General features: G+C 36.9%; 2 protein-coding genes across 3 annotated transcripts; both read right to left on the reverse strand.

Annotated features, from left to right (window-relative positions):
• Window positions 1–1,528: 1,528 nt before the first annotated feature.
• On the reverse strand, window positions 1,529–4,204 carry LOC124415948 (E3 ubiquitin-protein ligase parkin). Its single transcript, XM_046896703.1, has 8 exons — window positions 3,815–4,204; window positions 3,463–3,676; window positions 2,858–3,227; window positions 2,572–2,773; window positions 2,292–2,468; window positions 2,069–2,203; window positions 1,910–1,994; window positions 1,529–1,774 (listed from the first exon to the last, which is right to left on the reverse strand). The coding sequence occupies exons 1-8, from the start codon at window positions 4,070–4,072 to the stop codon at window positions 1,665–1,667; spliced, it is 1,551 nt and encodes a 516-aa protein (XP_046752659.1). The 5' UTR covers window positions 4,073–4,204; the 3' UTR covers window positions 1,529–1,664.
• Window positions 4,205–8,495: 4,291 nt separating this feature from the next.
• Window positions 8,496–12,969, reverse strand: LOC124411330 (trimeric intracellular cation channel type 1B.1). 2 transcript variants are annotated; one of them, XM_046890428.1, is made up of 8 exons: window positions 12,688–12,969; window positions 10,045–10,201; window positions 9,814–9,909; window positions 9,644–9,732; window positions 9,452–9,539; window positions 9,218–9,338; window positions 8,900–9,080; window positions 8,496–8,765 (listed from the first exon to the last, which is right to left on the reverse strand). In XM_046890428.1, exons 1-7 carry the CDS (start codon window positions 12,806–12,808, stop codon window positions 8,925–8,927), a joined length of 828 nt encoding a protein of 275 aa, XP_046746384.1. In that variant the 5' UTR covers window positions 12,809–12,969; the 3' UTR covers window positions 8,496–8,765; window positions 8,900–8,924. The 2 variants fall into 2 exon arrangements, with proteins under 2 accessions (XP_046746384.1, XP_046746374.1); XM_046890418.1 differs by having other exon boundaries at window positions 8,496–8,771; window positions 8,918–9,080; window positions 12,688–12,968.
• Window positions 12,970–13,276: the final 307 nt, after the last annotated feature.

The following is a 13,276-nucleotide window of genomic DNA, read 5'->3' on the forward strand; positions in this document are numbered from 1 at the left end:
ACTAATTTAAACGATAAGCTGTAAACGATGATGATGGGAATCCGTACTTTATCCTTAAACTCATTATGTTATTCATTGTTTACCGTTTATGGAGGCTCGCGCGACAAATATAGAGAGCTCGAAGGTAAAAGCTTGTTTCAAAAAACACTGCGGCTGCAGCAGAAGATAGTTTCCACTTTTAACATAAAATATTCGAACTGTGTAGAAGACGGGCGAATTTACAATATGATTCTGGTAAAAGATAACTAAAACTAAAGACTTCTAAATCTGTCACTCCCACTCTGACAAACAAACCTCAACTTCAATCTTTGACTACTCGTAAACGTCTCATTTCACCCTTGTTCCTGTAATATTATACCTCAAATCTTTCAAATACGCACATTATATATGTTAACACAATTGTTCTCGATAAAACCGAGATGACAGTATACGATAGTATATGTATAGATGATAGTTATTGTTGTAATGCAACTGAGAAGGCACATACACGTAAATTACAATATTTTTATGGTACTGAAGTCTCTCTGAAGATCTTAGATAGTACATACGCATTCAATAGAGCAATTGACTCAACTTTCCGATCGTGACTGAGAGAAAATCAGGCTTTCCGCTGATAAATATCGCGATAGTAAGCAGCGTCGTGAGAAATTAATTATAATCGTTGCTTAAATTTTCAATACACAGTCTCTGATTGTCTAAAAACGACTTTCTCACTTGCGGGACATCTTAGTTGGGAAAAAAGTGATGTCTTATAAAAGTGTGTACCCCGTTAATCGGTCTATTTAGCTTTATAGTAATACCCTACGTAAGTCGGCACAAAATCCGCCGAATTAAAATAATGTCGGGCGGATTCTTGTTACCTGTAAATAAGATATGGCGACGAGTAGGATAATTATAGGTAATTAGAATAAAACTAAAGAAGATTATTGCCTCGTGAGACAGCATTAAGGTAGTTCCTCCCATTTTCGTACACAGGCATATGCGCGGAACACGAACACAAGCTTTCTTGGCGCTCTCTCTCGCTCTCGCTGGCTCGCATGGTTCGCACTGTAAAAATTCTCAACTTTGGATATTTTGGGATTGGCACGGTCAAGCTCACTAAAATTTTCACAGCTCATGTAACATGTTGTTAAGAAGGTATGTATTTTTTTCTTAAAACGATTGTAAGAAAACGCATTTTTGGCGGAACTACCGTAATAATATACGCTATTATCGCGGTAAATTCCTTATACTGTATAATTAAATACTCAGATACATACAGTGTATGTTTGCCTAAAGCTTAAGTAGTAACGGTAATATCTATATCCTCTAGAGACGCGAATAGTTAATTTGCCGCCTATAACTTTCCGATATACCTTGAAAATTTTTCAACATCGACTTACACAACTTTACTATAATGATAATAAAACCGTGAGTGTTCAGTGCTCTTATTTTTTATTACCATGTAAATACTGTACAGCCCGTAGGCGATTGTGAGGTTCCAGGTATAGAGGTATAAAGGGTGTATTCTGATGATAAAAATAAAAAATTGAAAAGAAAAACAATTTATTTAACTACGTAGGTAAATACCTATCACAATTAATATTACCTGGCTTTCGAAGTTGCATTAACCTGAATCCATCATAGTATATACAATTGCTGATGATATACATTGTTTTAGAACATCATCCGAACCAATGACTTCCCATACAGTCTCTCGTCCATTCAGTCTGACAAACCCAGCACCACTGGAAACTGCAGCCAGCTCTTGTACAAACCATGTGCATACAGCCACCTACCAATCATTATCGTTCCTCAATCTCAATACTTTATTATCATTTCCGTATTCAAATTATAGCAAATATGTTGGGCAAGCGACTTGAAAACTCTTAATGGAGAAAGACTGAAAGATGTACGTGAGTACGCTTACCGTCTCGTTCGGTCGGCGTTCTACATTTCGGGCATGGTTTCGTCGATATTTGAATGGTCTTCTTACTCGCTTCGTCCCACTTGGCCTGGAAATTTTTTCAATCTCAGATTATCTGTTGTTTATCGATTCAAACAAGTGAATAAAAATAGTGTTACTTACCTCGCTAGCTCGGAGAGGATCAATTGCATAGCCTGAAGGACAAGAGACGGCGGAGGTAGAAGAATACGATGTGGGCTGTTGTGAGTCGCATTCACCTACATGGAAACCTTGCAGGCATCGGCGACAGAAAACATACTAGGGGAAAAAACTGAATTATAGTGGTTGTCCGGTAGTGAGTAAAAGCCAGATGTACTCGAGTGCTGGTAACAGTTTTCTGACATACTCCGCAACCACCGATACATTGAATTCTCCGACAGTCGTCCTCATCCGGTGATCGACTACGCTCCTCATCAGTCTGATCAGGTGGAATAATTCCCATTCCACAATCTGGCCGTGGGCACAGAAGCCCTCCTGCCCTTAAAACGTATTCCTCAGTTCCGAATCGTTGGTATTGCTCATACTGTAATTTAAATTGCATTCATTCATTAGTAATCCAATGATGTTGATCGGATGAGTGTGGCAGTGAAGGTAGAAGCAGCCGATGATTTTAGATACCACTGTACCTGCTGGGGTGAGAGAAGACGGAAGTGATGAACTTCGGATATGTGCGAATTTTGGCAACCAGCAGGACATGGCAAGGTATAGTATCCGTGGTTATCTTCAAACTCAAACTGACGATCCCGCAGACGAGCGACGCAATAGTCTCGAAAGCAGTCGAGGCAGGTCACATGTCCAGCCTCGCAAGGGAAAACCAGTACCGTGTCCCTGAAAGGCATTAACAAAGCTTGTGTTAATTCTTCCTAGGTTTATTTCTAGACTATTGATTCATGTATGAAATCAAAGCTTTACCTCGTATCAGTGCAAGCCAGACAAGGTACATTTCTCAGATTTGGTTTGATCAAATAAAGCGGTACCGCCTCATCTTTTTCTCCAAGACTCGCGTGATTGGCGCACTTGAAATAAAACTGCGCATATCTCACTTGAGGAGTACCTTCATCCTTCTGTGCTAAGGAAGACAGCAACGTCTGACAATCGTCATTCTCACAATGTACAGTTATTCTATGAGGCTGCTGTACATCAGGCCAACATTGAGGATCTCGATCCACCGTCACAGCCCCGCTGCCACATGTCGCGCATCTAACTCTCAGCTTTCCTGCCTCCACTGATTTACATGGCAGCGAACAGTAAACGTAAAAATGGGCACGGGCTTGTTGCTGCTCTGTAAAATCATTACAATTAATCGAGTTGACAGGAATTTTCACCAAATTCAAAACAGTATTGTGAAAATAATTCCAACTTAAAAACACTGCAGTGTAGTTAAGTAAACATATACTGACTCCATTTGCTTATTTTTCTGTTCTGTTCAACAAGAAATCTACTACTCAAAAATTCTATTCTCAAGACTTTGATATTACAACAGTGACTGAAACAGGGAAAACAAAAAGTATGAATACCCTGCTCGATGTGATTTTCCTGACGATCAGAGTCGTCCAATGGTAAGTCGATCAAAGTTTCGTTCAGAGGTTTGCTTCCACTTTCATTTGCTTCCGATCCTTCATCTAAAGATTCTTCGATAAGATTTTGGGTATCCTTTTTTCTATTAAGGCGGTTTTTTCCAGGGGGAAGTTTTATGGCATGCAAAATACTTTGTTGACCAAGATCGCATTCCTAGACAACAGATAAAAATATTCATGTTTCAAGTTAGAATTGAGGTTAGGTTAAGTAGATGAACACGATTGTTGATGACTAAGGTTTGTACAGTAATAAAACGATAGTTTACAGCTGACTGATCGATTCTTCACATACCTCTATTATAGTGGAATTGTGCAACTCTTTACCAGCGAATATGATCTTGATATCTTCGGGAGATATGCCAAGCTGAGGCCCGACGATCTCTTTTAGGTTTCTGATGTCCCATTTCGGATCCAAATCAATGGAGAGTGTATTTCCCGTGTTAGTTTTCACGTAGATACTCAACGAGTTCGATATCTTTCGTTTTCCAAACCAAATCAACTGCAACATTCTCAAAAAGGCACCCTTTAGAAGGTTGAACAAAAAACTCATCACACAGAGTGTAAATATCGAAGCAGTTCTGTGTATAATTTTCCTTTACGATAACACCAACTGTTATCGCGATAAATGTAGAGAAGAAAATGTATGCGTGTAAAAGCGTATTTTCTGCGTGAAATACGTATATTTTACCGTCGTTTGAAATTTTTCAACTTTCAAAAAATCATTTCGAACAATTCGAACCCAGATTAGGTGCGCGATATAGGTATTTTAGTCAGACACAGAGTGCAGCACTTAACTGTCGAAGCTGATAAAGAGTGTATTCTATTCGCCACCTTTTGAAAACGAAAAGTCTGAAAAAGTCACCCGATTGGTGGACATTCGAATACCAGTCAATCGGCAGCCTCTTCCAAAGCGTTCATTTTCAAAAGGTGACAAATAAAATGTACCGAATATTGAAACCAGTTAACTCAAACTTGTACAAATTAATATTTAAATACGGATCTGTTACTCGACAAAGTATATATACTATGTACTTTACCTTAATAATTCGATTGAATTTGCAATCAATTGTGGTAGTTTTGACAATATTTGAGTTTTGTGTCGATTCGTGAGCAAATAAAACGATAGTGTGACGTTAGAAACACACTGAACTTCAGTTGTTTCAGTCGAAGAAGATGGTTTCACTTATGTTTCAATTTTTGGATAACTCGCGATTTCGGCTCCACGTTTGTTTAACCATAATAATTAATGTATCCCATAAAATTGTTTCAGTAAAACATAAGTTTAAAATGTCAATATGTGAATTAATTTCCAACTAATGATACAAGTTTAAACACATAAATGTTCATTAGTTGGCTGTAGAAACCGGTAAACAAACGAAGATCTGGGGATCAATTCTGTAATTTCATTTTTCACATTTCCCAAGCATTCTGATTGGTTTGCTAAGTTTAGTCAACAAATCAAAATGCTTGGATTGTAGGAGATGTGAAAGTGAAATTACAGAATCGATACCCTGTTCCAATGACGGTTCTAACAGAAAAAAGTCAGTAATTACGTTGCACCATGTACCGTAAATACGAAGATCAGAACTATCGGCGAATGATTCCGATCTTCAATGATTATTTTTTGGCAGCAATGCTGTTAAATTGTATTGACAATTGACCGAGAAGCTGCCATCTCAACCATTAGCAACCAATTATAGTTCGAACCGAACCTTTTTCGGTTTCATTGTTTTGGCGCGCAAAATGGTCAGCAAGGACTCTGACAGAAAATTAATTTATATTGGGAAACGAAAATTGTAACAAAATTTAATATCGTAACTTTATCAACGGTCTTAATCGTTGGATTATTTTCAATAGCTAAATTTATAAGTAATACTTTATACTCGTTAAAGAGATAAAACATGGCAGATGAAACCAGTGAAGATGTGAAAATTGCGAAACATCAATCAGAAGAGGTTGAAGAGAACCAAAAGTGGTGGCTGCGCTTTGTCCCTGTCGCTAAAAAATGGTCCGACGTGAACATTTTAAGATTTTTAAGTATCTACAAAGTTCATCCTATATTATGGGACCCTACACATTCATTTTACAATGATCAATCGAGAAGAACGAAAGCGTACGGTATAATAGCTAGGAGATTGAACTTGTTTGGCGTAAATGAAAGAGAATGTATCAAATTAATGGAATCTCTGAAAGTCATGTATGCGGAAGAGAAGAGAAAACAGATAATCGACAAAAGATGCAGTCGAAAGTATGTGTTTCCGTCAACCTGGTATTGCATCCTCGAAGAGATGATAGAATCTGTTCAAACAAAATTAGCACGAGCATCGGACAAAGGTGAGTAAAAATTACATTGTCAGCTTTTAAAGTGGTGTGAAAATAACAAATAAAAAAAAAAACTTCTTTCAAGTCTCCTCAGTAAAAGTAGAACCTGCAAAACCATGGCAAGCGTGCTGTCCAAAATTATACACCGAAGATATTTGGACACCGGAGCATTTCAAAACAAACGTCATGAATTGGTTTCTCACACCGCAAGACCAGCAGTTATTTTGCACTTGTCAAAATTTTTCCGAAACAACTTTCGACAATAAATCAGACACAGAAAAGAGCTTGGAATATTCGGATTCTGTGTGCAATTCTAGTAGTCAAATAATAAATACATCAGATTCTTCTGATACGTGCTGTCCCAATATTTGTAGAGGTAAGAAAATCAAATAACTTAGGCGAGCGAACGAAGAAGGGTTGAGAAATGGCGTTCAATGTTCATTAAATAATCCAAGCAATCGTCACAGTAAAGTCCTATGTTGCATAGATTCACCGTACAGCAAAGCAGAGGATAGCGATGTCAGTGAGGATCAACCATCATGTTGCGGGCAAAATGATAGTAGTAATGATCGGTATAAATATGGTAAAGAATTCATAAAGTGCAAATCAAAGAAGCAGCATCGACGTATCAAGGAAGATGGAAGCTTGTGTGAAGACGATACATCCTATGCGACAGTTTGTGGAGAAAAATTGAACGAATCTGTTGAGGAACCGTCTGCTGGGATTTGGATATGCCCACAGGAGGAAATTAGTAAAGATTTACCAATGCGATGTGACTTGCAAAGTAGCTCAGATAAATTCTCTCCCCATGATCAATCGCTAATGTCATTCGAAACCCCAATGTTCCGCCCTTGTGGGTTCGAATATGTTCCGGATTTTTGCTCCATTCAAAGTCTCAGTAATGACAGTGAAGGAAGTGAGTTGTCTAGAAAAAGCGAGATCTCATCCGCAACGCAATCAAACGATACTTGTCACTCGGATAACAGTAACTTATCACCCTCGGTATCAAACAGCTCCGAACAAACCTCCTCGGTAGTTTCAAACTGTAAGCCAATATGTGTAAAAGAAGAATCAGATCACAGATTGGATTATCATGTAAGTAGAATTGACTTGTGCATCAAAAGTGCAATGGTTTTATAATCTTAATTCAAATACATTTTGCTTCATTGCCCGAATTTTTTCACAGCCTGACCCAACTCTGTGTGAGAAATGCGCAGCGGACAGAGTTCCTGTACCAGCAGCGCATAAGAACGTTCTCTTTTTCCAAGACCCTCGAATGCCCGAGCTGGACAAATACTGTCGCTATAAAGATTGGGACCAGATATACAATATCAAAACTCAAGTTCCTGACGAAGAGCCAACTATTCAGATAGACAAGGACTGGTTACTCATGATGCAGTCTAAAGACGAACTGCCAAAACCAAAGAGAGAAAATCATTTGCACACCGAAGCAGATGTACACCTATTTATAGATCCAGAATCATCTGAAGGTAGACAAGTGAGTTTGCATAATGAATATAAACATGAATATGGGTTAAATATTCGAATTAAGCAGCCTGAGCATTACGCCTGTGAAGTCCCTGATGCACCGGGTGATAAACCTGCACAGCTTATGTTGTGAATGTACAAAATTTGGGAAGTACAGGGAAATTTCGTTACTGTTTTCATGACGCCTCGGTAACTTTTAGTCTGCATTCACCAGCTTTTAATGACTAAGAATGGAATGAATATTTAGTAAAGAAGTTGGTACAGTAGACTAACGGGTTTAAAATAACTTCAATTTTTCAGCTGTACTAGCTCTTAGCCTTTATAAGGTTTTACCAAGGGCCTCTTTTTATTTTTATTTCTTGATGCATAAATTTTCATTCTCAACACACTGTGCACTGACATACAATTTCACACTGTATTTGAAAATATGTTGGATGCGTTATGATCATTAATATAGATTCATTATAACGCAGTTATTACATTTACCCAAGATAGTTAGTAATGGGCAGTAAAAAATCGATAATTTATCAATCACACGTCATATTTATGAACCTGAACTTAGATATGCAAAAAAAAAATAAAAAATTCACCGTAAAAACGCTGAAGTCACAATTTTATAGATTTTAAAATCGATAGATTTTGTATAGAACATTCATTTTATGCGCTCCCTACGAAACAGCACCCACTGCGTTATTGGTAGATCAAAATTGAAGCGCACAAAATAAAATAATAATTAAAGTGTGAATAAATATACATAGATATGCACATGCATACTTATAACGTATATCGAAGTGTGCACTTCAGTTATAATTTTAAAATATACACAAATTCATTGCATGAAATTGATAAAATTAATAAAATTTAAATCACCGGATATGATAAACTTCAATATTTACAATAGTTAATACATTGTAGTTAATACATGTTTCTTTTCAATTCTAAACTGTCATCGCGTGATTTAATAAATAATGGGCACCGCCACTCGCACTTAGCAGTTATTGAGACCAATAATAAATGTTATTTGGCGCAGTGAATAGGAAACGTGGTTTGAACGATATTTGTACAATTTCATGATGTGGTAAATGATGAATAACAGTATGATTTTAGTTCATAAAAATTCGGTCATGATATTTAACCATAATTGAAAAATGTTACTTTGCTACATACGAGTGGTGGACTTTTGCTTCTTGATCAATTGGCGTTGCGTTTACGTCTTACGTAATACTGCACACACTTAGGTATCGACGCTTGAACTTCCGTTGACGCTATGGTGTTAGTGTAATAAACAATTGATTGTACTTTTGGTTTGACAATTTGACAAATGTCATGTTTTAGGAATCGAGTTATTTGACTAGCTTGCGTTTCTGTTACTTCCTCGGTCAGTTTCATCTTCTTCATATCAATAAATAACGAGTCAGTTGCATTTTTTTGTTACAATCCTGAAAAATAGAAACATAAAGTTTCAGTTACTTGTCGTAAACGATACCCGTATTCATCTTCAGTCACAAACATCTCAACGAAAGGAGAAAAAAATCGCTTTTTACCACATGTCACATGCGCTAAAAAAATGATTTACGGAACTTACATCAACTTCAGTTGGTCTTCTTGGAGTCTGTCTTTTCATCTTTTGTTTGGCCCCGTCCAAGTAATTTTGCCAACGAGTCCCAGATTCCTCCCATGAAAAGAGCGCAAAATAGGTTTTCAAAGGGAACAAAGGGATCGTGGATACCGAGTAGGATAGAAGACAGCTGTTAACAGAGACAGAAGAATAAAAATAATGCAGATGAACAACACAGTACTGGCTTAACTTAAAATTACAAACGATTGAATTCAAAAATCGTGTAAATATAGTACGACAAATATAAAGTAAGTGTTTGCTGCGTACCTTGAAGTAAACGAAGAAGATTACAATGCCGAAGTAAACAAGAGCATGGGGTGCAGAAATGATGTCAGTTTTCTTATCAAGCACAAATATGATCGAGGCAACCATAGATGCTTTTGTCGGGCTAATGGAGTAACAGAAAAGTATTGGCATTAGAGTGTAAACTATTTACATTCCAAATTTTATAGTAGCATACATCGGAAGATTGTAAGATAAATTAAGAGGTCATAAACTCACAAACTAGGCTGCATGAATTCCATAGCCGTTGGAGTCCAAACACCACGAATAAGTCGCTCAAACAATTTAGTGAATCCGGCACCGTTACCTAGTTTTGAATTCATACATATATTAGCACGTTGCAATTAAGTTTTTTGATATTAATGAATTTAATGTTCTAACCAAGTGCACCAAAAATCTTTTAAGGTGTACCTTTTAGTGTTCCAATGAGAATCATTATAAGATAAGCATTTGGATATAGTTTCCCTGCGTGTGTAACACCGTCATAGACTTTTTTACACCTGTGGAGTAATATAAATTGTCAACGTTATGTATAAATGTTGTAATGCATCGGTAAAAATAGAATTCCTATTTTTATTTACCTGTATATCTCCTTCATAGCTGAACATATTATTTTTACTGGCAGGAATTTCGCTACTTTATACCCGACATCAAATGGTGTGTAAAATATTACATACCTAAAAAAGAATTAATTACTTTTAATAACGATGAATTGATTAGAATTCAAATTTTTAGAGATTGCTATGTGAAAAATTTAGGAAAGTGTGACATTATGTAACGATAAATGAAATTATGGAATTTGAGTGAGTTACCAGACGACGGTGGCGACTACTAATTGTGGGGTGTTTTTGAGGGGAGCAAGAACTGGCTCTCCAAGTAAACCATTGCACAGCATGCCACCAGCAAAAACAACCAGCATCGTTGACAGCCAGCATGATAGCGGATGTTTCCTTGAAAATGCTTGCGCTCCTGTAAAAATGAGGATCAAATGATGATTGTGTACAATATTTTTTATTTTTGTTACCATTATTCGATAATGTAGAGCAAAGTTAATTTTCTTCATAATATTTTCGTAGCATTTATGATCTTATCACAAAGGCATGGAATATAATTAAGTATCATTATGCTAGTAGAGAAATTCCAGGGTGTAGATAATCTTCAAGTATAACATATACGTATATTTTCGTATTTCTACCGAGTGCAACATATCAAGTGGGTCAAACAGAATCCTTACAAACGTGGTTGTCCCTGGTTCTTTAAACGTATCAATGCATTTAGTTACAAATACATACTGCACGTCTAACTGATCTAGTGAAGAATTTCTGTGGGGAATAGCAAGCTGCCGGCCAGACTTCTTATCTACCTAAATTTGTAATTATGCTATCTGTGTGCTATCGAATGATGAATTGTCACGAAATCCTGATCCATCCATTAAATATATTTTCACGTAAGCGGAACCAAAGTTTTGCAATCTTATTTTCTGGACTAGCCATCTAGTTCACCCTTCAAATATTTAGGTACGACTGGTAGATAACTGGTATATCTACCAGTCTTTATTCAATCATTACCGTCTGAATCAATATCACCAATATTAATGCCGTTCAGGCCGGATTCAGATACAGGTATTGATCGGATACTCATGCAGTTAGGTGACTAGCTTTGTGTGATAGCTAAATTTATGTGTTCGAGTGAAACTTCATGATGTAAAAATGTGCGGGCTTGAAATTAATATTCCCGTAGCATGAAATACTGGAGTGAAAATTTACTTATTAATTCGTCCAATTACAACTTGTTTTTTATCATCTAACGAATGAATGTTGGCCATGTCAATTTCCTTTAACCTTCGAAGAATCATTGTTATTTATCTGGTTGAATAGGTTCTGAGGTATCTCAACTAATCAATGCCATTCACGCTTCACCGCACAATACTTTCCAACTTGCGGTGGGAATATTTGTTCTTTTAAGAAAACTTTGGATGCAATAAAACGTGAAGGGTATATTTATACAGACATTCCGATCGAACTGTAAGATTTTACTGACTGTAAACTATTTTGGTACAAGGAAAATCGATAGAAGTAGAAAATTTTGTAATTTTCTTGAAGACTCTGTAGGATTGACGAAATGAAATTTGAAAGGACACTGAAATTTTATTGTTTGTTATTAGCTTTCGGGTGACTCTAATCATTCAGTGCCACATTTCGGGTGGCTCAGAGTCGTCTCCTACATTCCACACGAAAATAGAACAGCTAGGTTCTCTCGGTTAACATTGGGATACGTTAATATTAATTGTGATTTTAGCTGCCAAGAGTTGCTCTAACTGAACACGTGTGAACACGTGCCAGACGCATGTGAATCTTTCCTCTCACCAGTTTCCGAGTTTCGAAAAAAGCCTCTAACATACATTACAGATGGTCATTTCACCATTTCACCAACGCAACGCGAATTAGGTGGATAAGGGAACGTGACAAGAGACAAATTTAATCGTGAAAGTAAAAATGATTACTTGCATAATAATTCAAATACTGACAATTTCATTCCCTATACTTTGATTCATGGTTTCAATTATTTCTTTTGCTTCCAGACTTACACAGAATCGACCCCTTGCTAAACCCAGAAATTGTAGTAACTCTTTCAAGGTCTCCGATATCTTTCTTTTAATAGAATTCAGCTAATCTAAAATTACAAAGTTAAGCTCTAACTGTCGTGCTACATTATTTATATATTTTCACATCCAAATAAACCATTCTGACGCATTGAGTAAGTGCAAGAGAACGTATGAATCTCAACTGATATCTGCACAATTTAATCTATGATGAAATAATTAAACATCGACTAAGGAATGTAATAATTTATATAGCATGATCGATAATCAAACTCGTGTCCAGTAACAATGATATCAAATGTCGAAAGAATGAAAAAAAAATAATAAAAATCGATGAAGGGTATATAATCTGTAATCCAAAAAGAAAAAGAGGAAAGGAACAATACAATTTGTTTTGCTGAAACGAAAGCAACAATTCACAATCGTAAAATAGGTATGTCGAATTTTATCTAGAGCAAGAATATCCGTGTTAATGTATGCATTTATTTAGATTATAAAGTAGATAGCAATCGAGTGCCAACCGCATCGTATGTATTTAGAAAATAAAAATAAAATCAAACGGGAATATAGCAAGAGAGAAAAAGAGAGCCCACACAATGACGATAACAAGCGTCAAGGTTGGAGAAAATCGGCGATTTCGCAAGAATGATATTTTTCGCATAGAATTCAGAAATTTTTTTCGGATAAGAATAAGATCCTGGTGATTATAATGTACAGGTCAACGACCACGCAGGGTCCAAATGAATACAAGTACCGCAGGCGTACGTATTTAAATACGTACCGCACATACATACATCGGGTGAGATCTCTAGATAGGAGCTGAGGGCTTTAAATATAGAATAGGTGGGCTTACCGGGTCCTAGGTCTTCCCTGACATGCAACGCGCACAGTACACAGTGTGCAATGTCAAAGTACGGGAACATTTTTAATTTAATGACCTGATTGGCCATGTCTAGGAAAGCTTCGGGATCCATGATTTCGTGTTTTATCTCTATTCCCGGTGGATGAATAGTTTTTTTACTAAATCTTGGAAATTAGCCGAAAAAACTTGATGAGAAAAAAAAATAAGTCTCTTATCAAAAAAACACACCCGAGCGCCCGCGCGCTGTCTGCTACGCTGCCACTACGCCGTCTGCTAGTTGTCTGCTCGTCGTCTGCTAGAGGATATGAAAGTATAGTTCGTTTCCACCGTTTCCACCGCCATTTCACAGACAGCGCCACCATCGGTCAAATTTTCAACTACCGACCGCGCTCTTTTCTTGCTTTATTCAATCTCTGCGCCATTCTGCGCGCTTCACTTTCCAAATCTATGTTACGTCATATTTACACAATGTATATAGTATGTACAACAAATCTGCGCGCGAGGTTGAATGGAAGAATTCAACGTAGAAGATTGCTCTAGTGGCCATATCGTTTCGAACACAGCGCCGAGTGGAGCGATA

This window comes from Diprion similis, chromosome 2 (genome assembly GCF_021155765.1).
Source record: "Diprion similis isolate iyDipSimi1 chromosome 2, iyDipSimi1.1, whole genome shotgun sequence".
NCBI classification, from domain to species: Eukaryota; Metazoa; Arthropoda; class Insecta; order Hymenoptera; family Diprionidae; genus Diprion; species Diprion similis.